The following is a 16,446-nucleotide window of genomic DNA, read 5'->3' on the forward strand; positions in this document are numbered from 1 at the left end:
TTATTTCACTTATCATGAAAGGCTTATGCATCTGTCATGCAGCCTCATAAATTAGCCATCCTAATTATGTTGGTGGTTGATCAGACACATAAGGCCTTCTGTCTAGCTCCTGAAGCCTGACTTATAGGAGAGTTTGCACAGCTGTATCTATATAAACGTTTTCACCTTTTAGTTTACAGTTCTGTCCAACACTCAAAGATGAAGTAGGAGTACAGTACTCGCAGAGATTAAATACATGAAATAAAAATAAACTGAAAATCACAGACATTTAATTTTTTTTAGTTCCATGAATTCTAGGCCTTCTCTGAAGGTCCAGAATGCCCTAAGGGTTCTCAACTGGTAACTGTATTCATAATTAATTCCATAGTGACCTACATTTACATTTGATTTACATTCTGTATTTACAAGTTTGACTCTGTACCTCTAAATTTTTCCATTTGTTTAGATATCCAAAAATTACAGAAACATGGAAAAAACATAGTATGTTTATATTTAGTCTCCACTAATCAAATTCAAATCACAATAAAATATCTCCTCTTCTACTTACAAACACAGGTGTGGTATCAATGGAAAGTTTAGAATCTTAATGAATATCAAATTACATAATGCTTTTATTATTGCTGGCAGTAACCGCAGCTTCTAATGAGTACAGTAATGTGGGTAGAAAAGAGTGTTTATATATGCTGTGATTCTGTGGCGGGTATTACGCCCTGAAGGCTGAATTCTGGCTGGTACATTACAGGTGTACACAGAGGGTACAAGCGGTGTTCCCTTGCTGATGTGGGCGGCCAGCGGTAACCATGGATGCAGCTGGCGCTATGCTAACGTGGTCCTGTCCAACCCGTTGCCCTTCAGAGTGACCTTTCAGGCAGAGGTGGGAGGGGACCAGCAGACAGACATCGCCTTGGATGACCTTTCCTTCACCCAGTCATGCACCATAGGAGGTAATGGACTCTTCACATTCACTGCCTTTCTGTCTCTTCTTTTTTGTCTGTTCTCTACTACATTGAAAGTTTTCATGCTACAACATAGTCAGTCAGTTAAGTGTCTGAAGTTCACTTCTTTTATTTTGCACTGAAGCTACAAGGCTAATATAGCTAATAAGTAATGGATGCTTATCAGAACCAAACCACATGGAGTTGTTAAATAATACCCGGTAGGCTTGCTTATGTGGTTTCTGATATTGTATAACATGAAAAAGTCATATAGTGTGGAGATAACATTAAACTATCCGGTGTCAAAAGCACATAGGCAAGTCTCTTTGAGATTTCTGAACAAGTAAACATAGTTTGAGGCAAGAGTGATGATTTATGCAGTTTGCAGTGCTAATGGGTGTACGTAAGCTTCCATCCCATTACTTAGCACTTAAGAAACTAAAGAAACTAACACAGTAAGAAGCGAACTGCAAATACCAAACGTCCTGGCCGATCCACTACATTTAGGGTAAGAGGGGAAAATGGTGTAAATCACATTATTAATGTCCTAAATTGATGTCTTAAATGGAGGGTCTACCTGTCGATCCATTCTGAGAATGTGGCAGTTCCTTTAACTTGTTTAAATGTGGAGCCAGAGCACATGCATGAAACCTAACAGAGTCTGATTATTCAAGTGTTCAGGTAAACAGCATGCTCCAATTTCTTAAATCAGATTAAGGCCTAGAAATCTGATTAAGAAATCCAATAAAGAGAGCTGGATTGTAGCTAAGTAATCATGTTTTTCAGTGCAGGTATACCCTCACTCTGATTTCTTTCATTTTTTCTCAGTCGACACATCTGTGAATAGAGACTGCTGTCCCATAAATAACAGGAAGCGTTGAACATAGCACCTGCACTTTTGGAGTGATGCTGAAACCAACTACATGCTTGAAGAAATGATGAATTTAAATATTCTTCATCTTCTAGATGTATATATAATATAATATATTCATTTTTCTGCTAACTCAATGTTTAAAAAAAGCCAAAGCATGAAGATGAGTTTTATGTTACGTTTACATCACGTCTTCTTCTGTGAGTTTATCGGCTGAAAAGCAGAAATCCAATTTCTTCCTGATTTATGTAGACGTAGAGTTTTCCCATTATCTGATTAAGTGCATAAAACACATTGAGTGAGTTACATTTAATATGTTAAATTTAGCAAATAAACTACTGAAATGTGCAGAAGTGTGTTCTCTGTAGAAGATGTGTTAAGCTAAGCTATTTCCACTTAGAAAATCATTTTACCAGGGTGACTGCTGAGTTCCCGTCTCCCAGAATGTAACTTTTGCATATGACTTGTGTGTATTACAATGTATGTATTTTTGTTTTTCAGCCCCTGTCACCTCCATCCCGCCAACATGTGACCCGGGATACTTCCAGTGTGTGTACCTGTTGGAGTGTGTGCCACTGAGCTGGCGTTGTGACGGCGAGGTGGACTGTGTGGACCGCTCGGATGAGGAGGAGTGTGTGAGTGTGGTGCCGGGGACTGTGCCCCCCCAGACTGGCTGTGAGGACAGACAGTTCCGCTGCACCAATGGCACCTGCATCCCCTCACTGCTGCGCTGTGATAGTGTACCAGACTGCCCTCACGGAGAGGATGAATATGGATGCCGTAAGATACTCACAAATCCATACAAGTCACACATACACACACACTCACACAGTTGCAAGGCAGCATTCAGAAATGCAGTACATGTCAAACGTTTTTACACTTGACCTTTTATGTAGTCTTCTCTTTCAAATACAACTTTTAACTGACAAGAAGTTTCATTTACAGCTGACTCATTAATAACAAAGTTATTTCCAGCTACTGTTACGCCATGAATTTGTTTATCACCAAAGTACATCGAGTATCATTTACAAGCAAAACCCACAACTAATGTCGGCAATGCCAGTAATTATGCAGACTGCACTGGCAGTGCTTACAGAAGAGAAGTGGCAGTGCTTACAGAAGAGAAACTAACAAATGAATAGGATTCAGTAGATTGAGCCATTGACTGTATCTATGATATATATGGTATATAGATCATTTTACTGAATTGATTCAAAGTCAAAGTTCAATACACATTTCAGACTTTAAACTGACTTGGACAAAAATCCGTTTGTTTTGAGTGAGTCTATACCTTAAATAGGGTTATTTTATTAAAATAAATGATTGAACATTCCATTTTGTCACTATCAAAACACTCAAAACACTACTGAAGAATTACCAAATATTTCAGTAGTGACTGTTTCAGTAGTGAACATTGTAACTCATTTTGAACAGAACTCAAAAACACTGTCCAGTACATGACTAGCAAACACAGAGGTTTCTTAATTGCATGATATATGTGTTTCAGCAGTGACAGGTCTTAATGTTACACACAGATTTTCAGATTTTGAGACACATTTGCTTCAAATCAATGAGATCTAACTGCTCACCGCTTAACCAACAGGGATGCATCTCACTTCCTGCTCTAAGATGTAGGGGTGTGGCTATAATAAGTTCCGCCTATGGACTACAACTACTTGTGTTTCGGTAGTGACATGAAAACGTGGGACAGCAAAGTTTTGTTATTTAAAAATTAAACTCATGATAAATCTAAATCTGATTTATGAAGAATCAAAAACATCTTCAAAAGAAAACATTTAAAAAATGTAAGTATTATTTTCTCCTTCTATCTGTCTTTCTTTTTGTCCTGTCCTCTCTCTCTATCCATCTATTTCTTTCTTTCTCTCTATCTCTATCTCTCTGTCTCTATCTCTCTCTGTCTCTCTCTTTATATCTCTCTATCTCTTGCTCTCAATCTCTCTCTATCTCTCTCTGTCTCTCTCTTTATATCTCTCTCTATCTTGCGCTCGATGTCGGTCTTTATATTTCTTTCTCAATCTCAATCTCTGTCTTGCTCTCTCTCTCCATCTCTCTCTCTCTCTCTCTCTCTCTCTCTCTCTCTCTCTCTCTCTCTCTCACTCTCTCTGTAGCTGTTATGCAGTGTGGGTATGGAGCGTTGGTGTGTGAGAGCACTGTTGGCTGTTTACCGCAACACAGGCGATGTGATGGTACTGTAGACTGCCCTCCCTTTAACCCTGACGAGTCCAGCTGCTATGGTAATACATACACACACATACACACATTCCGCACACCATCAATAAGTCATCAATTTGTTACATTTGCTTTCCATTTGTTCATGTGCTCTCATACACAAAACAAAATTCAGCCTGTTCTGATCACATTAACAGTACAGGTGCAGCAGCTCCTTCTTGCATTTTCTGTTCTGCATATGATGCAACTTTTTGCGTGAATTGTTGTCATATTGCTAACAGCTACTGTCAACCAGCTCAATTTAGCATGCATGGAGTCACATACAGAACCAGTAAAACATTTAGAAATAATGAATGTATAATCATAAAGACACTTTGGTCTACAGGCTTAATGTACATGCTTTAAATTTGTTTCTAAAGTCAGACAGGATTTGTCTTACGGGACAAATTGTCTTCTTTGTGAAGTAGTTAACACAGGAAATCTGTAATATTCAGGCTAGATTTGCACAGGATAAGAGGTGGATCCTGGCCATTTAAGGGGTCAAATGCAATGAAGAAAAACTGTAAGCTGTGCATAAAACTTTTGGCTGCTCACAAGTAAACATGTTCTAACTAAAGATGGCACTGTATCATTTCAATATCAGCAAAAAATGACTGGATATCAGAGGAAAAAAGAATGAATGTGATCCACTGTAACAGACCTATCCTGAAACAGCACAGATTCACACTGTGTGATGTTGTTAGTGTGTAGTTCTTCCTGTAGGGAAGTGGAGTGTTTGAGTAGTTTAAGTATGATAGCCTACTTTTAGATGATCATCTTAAGTGATGTGCATCAGTTAAAAATATATCATTTTAAAGCTTAGGAAATTTTAAAAGATAAAGATATTCACACAAGTAAATGCCTCAAGTGTCCCCATACATCAGAAAAAATGTTAGTAATGTCTTTGCCCACAAAAAAATGTGATGTAATGTTTACCAACATGTCATTTCACACAGGATTAATATAAACTAGGCTTAGTCCTACAATTCATTTGAGCTGCAGCGGCCTTTCCAGATAGGACAGCACAAAGTCCTTTGAAACAGAAAAAAACACATAATATTATAATAAATACAAATAACATTGATACAGTAAGTAGTGATTTCATGTTTTGGAATGCGTTTAACCATTTCCAAAGCTCTCCTCAAGGAAGCATACGATATTCTTAGGTGGCTAAAACTTTTGCACAGTACTGTGTGTAAGAGTGGACAGAGGGTGTAGAAAATAACAGAAACACCACATGCTTATGTACTTAACTACTTACATTAGTATCATCTACCCTGTTGGTGCACTTTGTAGATTTACAGTTACTGACTGTAAGCCTGCTGCTGCTGTGCAATTCATCAGCCCCCTTTAACCCATCCATCAATGGAAAAAGACCACCATTCAGTGTTAGGTGTGAGGATATAAGTGTAATAGTGAAATATAACAGTAATATTGGTGGCAGTGATCTATGGCATTAACTAAATATCATTCCTTGCTAGGCATTTTCAACTTCCTCTTCTTAAAACTGTAGGCATCTGATGCCCATGGATATGACTACTGTATAGCACGAACTGTTGGAGTGAGTCAGGTTGAGTAGGAGGGTTCGCTTCGGGAGAAAAAGACGAGACTTGGTAACATAGGAAAGAACAGACATGGCTGATCCTGAGACAGGGAGAGGTCAAGTTTAAAATTATATCCATATAAAATTATGTAAATTAACTCTGCTTACTTTATATGCAAACTTTAAGTGCAAACAGAAACAGGCAGATAGCAAAAACCCACTGCAGACACTGCTTTCTGGTGTTTGTTAAAGCTCGGCTGTTCTACTTCATTTGACTGTAATCTTTGCCAATAATGCCACAACAAATTCCTCGAGGCTGACGGTCAAAAGACTTGAAAATTGACTTGAATTTGTAACTGAAGCGTTTTATATGAGATCAGAAATGAAGCAACAGCGTAAGATTTCATATTTCATATCACGCATTGACAAATGCAGTATTTGCTGTGAGAATAAGTGGTGATGTGGGAGCCACCAGCAACTGATTACTTTTGGCAGTGATTAGTAACTGTGCGTGAGTGTGGCTGTGCAGAAACATTTGTATGTGTCTGGTTTACAGAGTGCCCTTTCGCTTACTGCCTCAATGCTGGAACGTGTGTAGTAGGAAACCATGGGCTTGGGTGCATGTAAGTAATACACAGACACGCATGTTCAACTTTATACTTTAAAGGAATTTTCCACTGTGTTCTCATTCTGCTCTGTCTGTATGTTAGCATTGATCACCACTAACACTAATTTAGAAATGTTTCTCTGTACTTGTTGACCCAAAACCCACTTACAGTAGAAGCAGCTGAATTCTGTTGTTTGAAATACAGGACGCTATAATGCAAATTCGAAACTGCAACCTTTATGCTCCAACAATGCAGGTCTTAGAATGATACAGATATGAGACAAATCTATTCTTATGAAGTTTACCTAACTTTCAAACACTGGAGGAACATGGTACAGAGGTTATAGAAACCAGGGGTCCTAATGTCTACAATGCAAATAGTATCATTTTATTTAATATCCAAAGTGAGTAGTGAACCAATACATGTCTTCTGAGTTTTTATATGAAAAAAGAAAGCTTTCTTTGAATACTAAATTACTGGTCGATGCCCTGCATGTACCCCTACACCATGAATATATTTACAATATACTTGCATTAATACCTTAATTAAGTGTATTGTATTAAAAAAAAGTTTAAACATTACATTTTGTCACTACTGAAAAAATATATAACAATACCGAAAACGTACCAGATGTTTCAATAGTGACTGTTTCAGTAGTTATAATTTTAGCTAATTTTGAGCAGAAGTCAAAAGTGCTAGCCAGTACATGACTAGCAAACACAGCTTTGAATAGTTGTACACACATAAAATCACTATATTTTTCTTTAAAAGACAAGAAAATTTGCTTAACTGCAGAAAATGTGTTTCAGTAGTGACAATTCTTAATTTTACACACTGATTTTCAGACTTTGGGACACATTTACTTCAAAACAATGGGATCTAACTTCTCACCACATGGCCATAAGGGACAGGGATGCAGTCTCACTTCCTGCTGTAAATGCAGGGGTGTGGCTGAAATAAGGCTCCACCCATGAACTATAACTCTTTGCTTTGGTAGTCACATGAAAAACATTCAACTCAAATTTTGAGGTTAAGGTTTGTGACAGACACCTCCCAAAAGAAAATACCCTATAAATAGTGTGTATGTATGTATGTATGTATGTACATGTGCAACACTAAAGAAACACAAACTTCACACTTTTTGTCTCGCCTGTTCAAGTGCGTTTGGGGTACATTTGGAGGAAACGCGTGAGTTAGATTTTTTTTCCCGAGCTTACATTAAGGCCTGGGTCATGTTACCCAGTGTGAGGTTTCTACAGTGAATTACTGTATTTATGCTATCCCACAATGCCAAGTGAATGTCACACTGAAATGTAAGTTGATCACGGGGCAAGGGCTCTGAGTTTAAACATGAGCTTTCAGAGCACTGCCAAAGCATTGAGTCTGAGATTACACCGCTGCCCCTGCCAAGGAACAAAATCTTACTCTCTCTCTCATGATCTCTCTATCTCTCTCTCTCTGTCTCTTGATTCTGAGGTGGCACTGTCAGTCAGCCAAGCAGCCGAACACTCGCAGCACTTATTGATAAACCATAAGAGCTGCTTACACCTCATAGCAAGGTCATAAGGCTGTGTGTGTGTGTGAGAGAGAGAGAGAAAGAGAGAGGGCACACAGAGGTTGTGCACTCTGCAGGCAGTAAAAGAATGCCAAATAGCTTTTGTTTGTAATCTGCATTCTGTGCAGTGAGGGTTTGTTGTGAGAGTTTATTACTTATTATAGACCAAACAAACATTTTTATTCAGATGTTTCTTTATGTAGGTTTATTCTTAAGTGAACTTCTTTACTGTGTGTGTGATTTAGAAGCAGTGTACACTGTTGGCGTTTGTCAATAGGACATGTGCTGATATTCGGTAATTCAGTAAAGCGTGATATTAAACGCACAGTAATGTTAACATGGACTTTGAAATACCTTCACTGACTACAGTTAAGTCAGACAAGTTGCAGTTTCACCACAGATTTTTTTGGAGACGCAGAGCATCTCTGCTTTCACAAGCTTCCACTGTGCTCTCACGCAGCCCATTTCAACCACTTAGAGGAGAAAAAAAATCATGTTTTTTCTCCTTCTCTTTTTCTAGCAGCAGTATGTCAAAATGACTTATTTTCATGAAACACTGGTATGGTATCTCAAATTAATGACTTATGTTTGCTTCATATTTGCTTCATTTCTCAAAAAAATGACTGATTTTGAGATACTTTGTCAAAATGTTGAGTAACTTAATTTTGACATAGTAAGTCATTATTTTGACAAAGTCAATATTTTAAGAAATTGTTATTGTTTCAACTTATTAAGTCAATATTTTGGAAAAAATAAGCCATTGTTCATACCTTCTAAGTCAATGAAAATGAGTTATTGAGATACTGAGTCAACATTTTGAAAAAGTATGTCATTATTTTGAGATGTTCAGTCTAAATTTTGAGAAAGTGAGTGAATATTTTGAGACTGCAGAACTGCAGAAGTGGTTTAAATTGCTCTAATGGAGACAATTATGACCAAAATAGTACTATTATTATTAGTAGTAGTAATAGGAAAATAGTAAGTTGGCCTGGCAAGTCACTGCAGTAAGACCCTAACCCTAATAACACACTTTTGAATTCAGCTTGTTTCCAATTTTATGGAGGCAAACTTCAGTTCTGGTGCTGGTCTCACTTGTCTGCCCAAAGAGAACAAGCAAAACACAGCCATAGTAACCAGCAGTTGACAAGGTTGGTGTTCAGGGTGTGTCAAATACACTGTTGATGCAGTTTCGGCTGCTGAGCTGGTTGTTAAATAGTACCTTGTTGTTATGAAGGGTATGTTTACTATGGTTTCTGCAACTGGTATGACTAAAATGATGGTATTTCAAAGCATCCATGATATCAGTTTGATGTGTGTTGGATTTTGTGGTACACTTTATTACTGAATATTGGCTCAAGTCTCGTCCACTGGTGTAAGAGTAGCAGTGATCCTGCTGGATTTCACAGCTGCTGCCACAATATGTTCATTTCTTTGCTGTTCAGCTGTCGATCAGGATGGACCGGCAGCCGTTGCCATGTGCAACAAAAGCCAGCCCCGCCCACTCCTTCTGATGTGATTCCTGTGATTCCAGACACTGAACTAGGTAGGTGTGTGTACAAGAATGCAGTGTGTAAAAATAGCTAAATAATCACTGGATATGTCATTGTGTGTGTGTGTGTGTGTGTGTGTGTGTGTGTGTGTGTGTGTGTGTGTGTGTGCGTGCATGTATCAGTGGCAGTGTACGCTGGTGTGGGTATAGCAGTGATCCTACTGGCTATTGCAGTTGCTGTCACAATACTCTTCTTCCTACAAAGAAAATACACAGCTAAGTAAGTTTACATACATTGATTATATTTGTATGCCAGTAATAATAATAATAATAATAATAATAATAATAATAATAGTCATTTTTACATATTACTTTATTAATATCACTTTTCATGTGGTTGAAATTTTCAGATTAAATCAAGTTTACAGTTGTATACAAAGGTTTGGGTGCCCCAGTCACAATATATTTTTTTTTTATATAGTTCTGTTGACTTTCAAAGTGAAAAAAGTTACACATCCTCTACAGAGAACACATTTCTGCACATTTTAATGCACTATTACTGTGACAATATTGTACTATTCTGAAATTATGGCACATTTTATAGTTTATTTTTTTCTAATATGTTAAATAAACATTTTGCAATTAGATTTGCAGAAAAAATATTTTCTCTATAGAGGATATTTACCTTACAAAATCAACAAAACATCGATTTGACCAGTGTTCAAATGTGTGCATATGACTGTTTTTATGCTAATATTATTTTGTTTATTGTTGTTGTTTACTATGTTTTTGGCTGGTCAGAGGTTCCAGCTTAATTGCCAATGAGGAAATGGACAATTCTGGTCACTGGGGAGCAGAGGTCAGCCACAAAATGAATTTTAATGAGTGCATTTTATACTTTTATACAATTTATAAACTCATTTTCTCATGCAGTATGTTTGATTTACATGCTACATAAACATCATCTAAATATACTTAAGCACAGAAACTTATTCAGTAGTTTAGTGTGAAGTCATTGCAATGCAATGTGCAGTGCTTGCATAGACTCTATAGCAGCACATATTATTATCCGTACTGAGTTATTGGGGTTTGCTGTCTAACAGTGTAATCAATGGTTCAGTTTCCAGATGTGAAAGCCAGAGCCTTTAAGTCCAGTTGGAGTAAATTTCCCAAGCTTGCCATCAGTGTTTATCCATGGAGAGATGAACTAGAGGTATGGCTGCTTACACACACACACCTCAACACACACATACACTACTGTTCAAAAGTTTGGAATCACTTCTTCAATTTCTTGCAGGTACATGAATCAGTTGATTTTATTTGTTTGGTGTTAGTACTCCACAGCTTTATAGGTCGTAGATTATTAGGTTATTTGTGTGAAGAAGCTAGATGTGTCCAGGATGAACGGAGCTATATGTGATTCTAAAATGACTAACAATCTTTATCACATTGGGGAAAAAAATAGCATTCAGAATGTTTTGTATTTGAAAAATGTATGTTCCAGTCTCTCTTTGTCCCGTTAGAATTGAACCTAAAATCACAGGCTTCTTATGTACTAATGCTTATAACTCAGTAACTATAGGGACTTGGATCCAATCTAGCTGAGCTATTTTTAGGTTTTAGGAGTGTGTAATAAACCTTTGGGCACACCAGGGGGCCCTGGCCATTTAAGGGTTTAAACAGGCTGTTTCTGTTACTGTGCCTTTAAGGCTGATGTCTGTAAATGAGCTCTGTTCTGATTGGCTGCCCTGTATAGTGCCTCATTTAGAAAGCAGTCCAGGCAGAAACACTCCTTATAACTTCAGTGTGAAGGGCTAAAGTGCTGTATGCTGAGTAGGAGGATATATGTAAATCTGTTGGTTTTGTGACATCACAGAAACAGTGGATTCAAAACATGCTGTTTTTTAAGCTTAGTTTCCACATATGGACTGTATGGATGGAGGTGTGAATGGCATGTTTTAAATCTTTAACAATGTTTATATATTACATTAAAGTGAAGAAACAATCAATTTTCCATGATACAAGCCCTTTAATAAATTACTGTAAGTATATAATTACAGTATAACACTGAAAAACATCTTGCTGTTCCCAAAAAACTTGAAATATTGAATAAAACATATTGAAATATCATCTAGATTGTATAATATTTCAGTCTATGTTCAGTTATAACTGAGTAAAATTACAATAATTATTAAGGCAAGTGATTCCAAACTCTTGAACAGGAGAGTACATATGCAAATGATCATTGTATGGATTTGAAATGTAAAAGTCTTGTGTAGTAGGTGGTGCTATGCATCGTTTAAGTGGTTAACTACAGCCTTAGTAAATAAACATTCATTTCAAATGCATTGTGAGCACATATTCCTGCCTCAATAAGGCACATCATGCAGGGACAGCTGTCCTTGGAGTTCAAAATGGATTCAAACTAAAAAATCCTCGCAGAGCAGTATCCGGTCTTATAGGCAATACATTTGCTGAGACATGAGGATGCATGAAATGTACAAACACGCCACCATGATGGTGACAGGCAGTGTGCTTCCCTGAGAGACTCTGGCTGAAGCTGATTTCATCTGAATTCTGAGTTTCTGCTGCTGGTGTCGCTAACGTTTTCAAAACCTGGGTGATGTAAAAACTGATGTCTCCTGAAAACATTCAAAGTCTTTCCTGCAGCTGGAATGTAGGAAAAAGATTTTGATGGTCAAGAAGACAGGATAACTGTCGAGCATCACGGCAAGAGATGCTGTACAGAACACCAACCAAAACGCAAGACATGGAAGAATATAAAACCTGTAAAAAAAGGTACCAGACAACTGAGCCATAGCACATCTGTCATCATGATATGCTGAAGAAACATGACTGTCCTGTTTCAGGAAAAAGGTAATAGAATAAGTTCATTTTGAGAAAAGTTTGAATTAAAAGGCCTAAAAGCCTAAAGTTTTAAAATTTCAAATATAAAAGATTTCTGAAATAAAAAGTAATAACTAACTGAATAAATGAACCTTATGTACTCAATCGTTAACATGTTATTTAAAAAAAAAAAATCATTACCAAGTTTATTTAAAGTAAAATAATGTTCTTAGTATTGTGTTTATAGCAGTGGCGAACCATGTCTATTAGAGCCAGGCCAACAATTTGGGCTATAAATGTCAAGACTCGGTCAAAGCATGAGGAAAAACCCACCACACTGATAATGCTAATTTCTGCTAGCATCTCTATGGGAAACTAATTGTTTGTTAGCGCCAAGCTAACATTTGCATGAACACTTTTTGATGAGGCTGAAGTTAGCATCTCATTCTGATTTTTAATTCCACCTTAAACGGTGCATTAAGCCACCAGAATGTAACTGCTGCATCATTTAAGGTAGAAAGAAAAATTCAAAAAAGGCAGTTCTCGATTAAACACAGATATTTGCAGCTTCTAAAAGACATAACATTTTTTGTGACAGACATATTAGCATATATTTAACCTTGTAGCAGTTTCACAGCGACTCTTTCAGTAGCGAGCTCTTGCGTAGAGCTGCTTCTGCTGTTTTTTCCGTTTCTGCTTCTTCATGACCATTGTTTGAGTTACCGCTCGTATTCAGTCAGTGACATATCTAAGACTTCCAAAAAGTGACATTTGACAAGTGACATTTTATCTCACAAACTATTGGAAATGAAAACATGATTGGTTGATTTCCCTGTCACTGTAATTATGCTGATAGTAGCCTAGCTACCTATGTTAAGACTTCTCTTCAGCACAAGTCCTGACCAATAGAAGAGCTTGTTTAGATATATCTACCTAGATACCACAGAGAGAAGCAATTCCTAAATGGCTAATCTTCTGCTTGGCATTTCAAGAATTTAACCCTTTTGTATCCACCCTATACTTAACGACAACACAAGAGTAGTACTGTAATTTTTGCAAGGTTAAAAACAAGCATGAGTCTATTGAATAAAAATTAACCAAAAATTACACACTTTTTTTGTTCCCAGAAAAAGGCCTAGAAGGCATGGAGCGTTCCCCTCTGGTTTATATCCACTTAATATTTCAGCTCAGTTTAGTCTTTCTGTAAACTGCTTAACTCAATATTTAAGATGTCTAGAGTCTTATGGGGCTTAGAAAACTATAAAAATGCATAAATTCAATTAAAGGACTTGTTGGCATACAAGGGGGATTCCAGCCAATCTCCAAATAATAAAGCACAGTATACATATTTATAGCCCAATTCTGATCCATACCTGCGACTTTGAGACCTGACAAAACCAGGTCTGACCGATACTGCTGAATCTGAAACCCAAACCGGAACCTAATCTTATGCACTAACAGAGATCTATTATTGCAGATACGGTTTTACGGAGATTTTCTTTGTTACTAAGTGCTTTATCGGCATTAAACGGACACACTTATCTGAAAGCCGAGCGGTTGCTGTAGCTGACATTGACGTAGCTGGTGGGAGGAAGTACTCTGACACTGGTATTTGTCTCTGGCTAGTAACTTCTGCAGAGCAGCTGCACGCACAGTAAATGTGTCACCGAAGAGAAGATGTGCCAGTCCTCCTGCAGTCATAGCTCACAAGCACCACACCATACATGATCAGTCTCATATTTATCTGATGTAATAACCAAGTCATAATGTTTCTACAGTGAAGATGTCCCTCACTTGTTTGGAATATTAAACAGGAGTCAGTCTCACAAGGCCAAGCGTGATCTCGTAATGAGAACATCTGAGGACAACCATGAGAAATGTTGGCTTAAGTGTGGAAATGTGGACTTACACTATATGGCCAAAGGTATTTGGACACCGCTCCAAATTATATGGAAGCATCTGTGAGCAACAACAGCTCAGCCATGTGCAGCCACTGAAGCACGTAACACATAAAAATAGCCTGTCCTCTGTTGCAAACTTCCTCTGGAAGCAACATCAGCACAAGAATTGTGGGTCGAGAGCTTCATAAAATGGGTTTCCATATGCAATGTCAAGTGTTGGCTGAAGTGGTGTTCTCTGGAGTGATGAACCACACTTTAATATCTGGCAGTCTCATGGACAAATCTTGGTTTGGTGCCTGCCAGGAGAGCATAACCTAAAGTTAGCCAACAGTAGTGCCAACAGTAAAGTTTGGTGGAGGAGGGATAATGGTCTGGGGCTGTTTATCGGGGTTTGGGCTAGACCCCTTAGTTCCAGTGAAGGAGTGTTAATGCTACATCACGAAAATATATTTTAGACAATTATATGCTTCCAACTCTGTGGCAACAGTTTGCGGAAGGTCTTTTCCTATTCCAGCGTGACTGTGCCCCTGTGCACAAAGCGTGATCTATAAACACGTGGTTTGATAAGTTTGGTGTGGAGGAACTCCAGTGGCCTGCACAGAGCTCCTTTGGGATGAATTGGAATGTTGATTGTGTTGGCTGAGGTCAGGCACAAATGCTCTTTTGACTGAATGGTCACAAATTCCCACAGACACATTCCAAAACCTGAAAAGCCTTCCCAGAAGAGTGGAGGATGTTATACCTGCAAAGGGGGGCAACTCCATATTAAAGCCCATGGTTTTGGAAAGAGATGTCCAACAAGGTCATGTATGTGACGTGGTGAGGTATCTACATACTTTTGGCCATGTAGTGTATCAGGGTGGGAACAAACAGAGTGAGAAATTTTCAAGCCAATCCAACACTTGATTAAGATGGAGCTAAAAGTACGGGTCATCATTGTCCACTTGCCATTAGCCCAATCAATGTAATGTATGTTAGCATGCTGAAAAGTCCCCCAGAGGCACTAGTTGAGCATGTAGTTGTGTTGAGTGTGTGTAGAACACTTGACAGCTTTGCGCAAGCTAGTTGTTTTGCTTGTGTTGTTGACTGTACTTTGGACATAAAAAGAACATGAAGAGGAATTTAGGGGAAAGTTTTAGCAGGGCCGTGCTGTTGTTAGCAACAGATTTGACCTCAGTCCAGCACAGTCCAGCACAAGTTGTCATCAGAGGTGTATTCTTGTTATGAGATCACATATGGTCCAGTAGTAAGTTTAGATTCACAACAAAATAAGACATTTATTATCGAGGCATTATATGATGCATGGGATTTTTGTTTTGTATATTCGTAAATATTTGGAAAGCAATTCTTTTGGCTCTATATTCCAGCACATTGGATTTTATATAATGACCATCAGCTTAAAATCAAGCTGATCAGAAAAGTCAGCTTTAAGTCATTGGTCAACCTTTTATATCAAGTTTTTATGCAGGACTACTGTGGACATTCACTTTGTTTTCTTATCAATGGGTCTCATTTCAGGAATGCAAAACCAAGTATGAATGAGATTTGAGGGAAATATTTCATCGTACTGAAAGCAATACCTGTGTACTTGAATTCCTTCCAAAGCTCACATAGTGTGCCTGTTTTTGTTTGTCACTTTCAGTGTCCTGCCAAACCGTCTTTCTCCAACCCACTCTATGAGGAAAGCAGAAGCTCTGAGGCCTGAGGATACACACATGCACAGAAAAAAACTCACACAATGGCACTACATGCCCTTGTGGATATACTTTCCATGTAATCTAAATCTTCTTGGCTGCATGACTGTACTTGTACAGTGTCCAAAACCTGTAAACAACAAAAAAAGGAAAGATCTATGAATATTTAATTTCTTTAACTCTCATGGGAAAACACTGAGAGCAACTGCAAATTATCAGCTTATTACTCAACATTTTATTGCCTACATTCAAGCCTTTGGAGAGAAGAGAGTTGCCATGTTAAGTACTAGGCTTATATAAGTCCATAATTCTTCAACAAAGATTATAAATCTTCTGTTTATTTTCTTCTGTGTTTAACATGTGTGGTTTTCATATTATTCATATAACAGACTCGGTTACGCTCTACTGCAAAACATGGGTTTCATTTCAGATCTAAATCATTTTCTGTTGAACACCAATAAAAGTGGACCTGCCACCAAATCCAGTACTGGATTTCAATTATTCTCTCTCTCTTCTTAGAACTAGCCTTCACTAATAAATTCACAACATGTGGTGATCCTGCTTCCAAACTAATCTCTTAACATGAATTTTTATTACATTCAGGAAATGACATGCTTAGCATCAACTTTATGAGAAACACTACCTTATACTTCCTAGCACTGACCACGTTGTAAGCTCTGCCTACCTTATAGCTTCTACAGGTGGGCTCTGTTGCCACACACAGTTTATCAGCCTCTACGCTATCCATCGATGGTCAGTGTCTGACTACAGAAG

The 16,446-nt window shown here is 37.9% G+C and overlaps 1 protein-coding gene across 1 annotated transcript in view; it reads left to right on the forward strand.

The window, feature by feature from the left end:
• malrd1 (MAM and LDL receptor class A domain containing 1) overlaps positions 1-16,159 on the forward strand; it is a 92,131-nt gene extending 75,972 nt beyond the window's left edge. Inside the window, 9 exon segments of the mRNA XM_036596398.1 lie at positions 743-944; positions 2,308-2,586; positions 3,936-4,061; positions 6,135-6,201; positions 9,184-9,284; positions 9,414-9,510; positions 10,032-10,089; positions 10,351-10,443; positions 15,621-16,159. Coding sequence (XP_036452291.1) covers positions 743-944; positions 2,308-2,586; positions 3,936-4,061; positions 6,135-6,201; positions 9,184-9,284; positions 9,414-9,510; positions 10,032-10,089; positions 10,351-10,443; positions 15,621-15,683 — 1,086 coding nt within the window. The 3' untranslated portion in view covers positions 15,684-16,159.
• Positions 16,160-16,446: the final 287 nt, after the last annotated feature.

This window comes from Colossoma macropomum, unplaced genomic scaffold (assembly GCF_904425465.1).
Source record: "Colossoma macropomum unplaced genomic scaffold, Colossoma_macropomum, whole genome shotgun sequence".
NCBI classification, from domain to species: domain Eukaryota; kingdom Metazoa; phylum Chordata; class Actinopteri; order Characiformes; family Serrasalmidae; genus Colossoma; species Colossoma macropomum.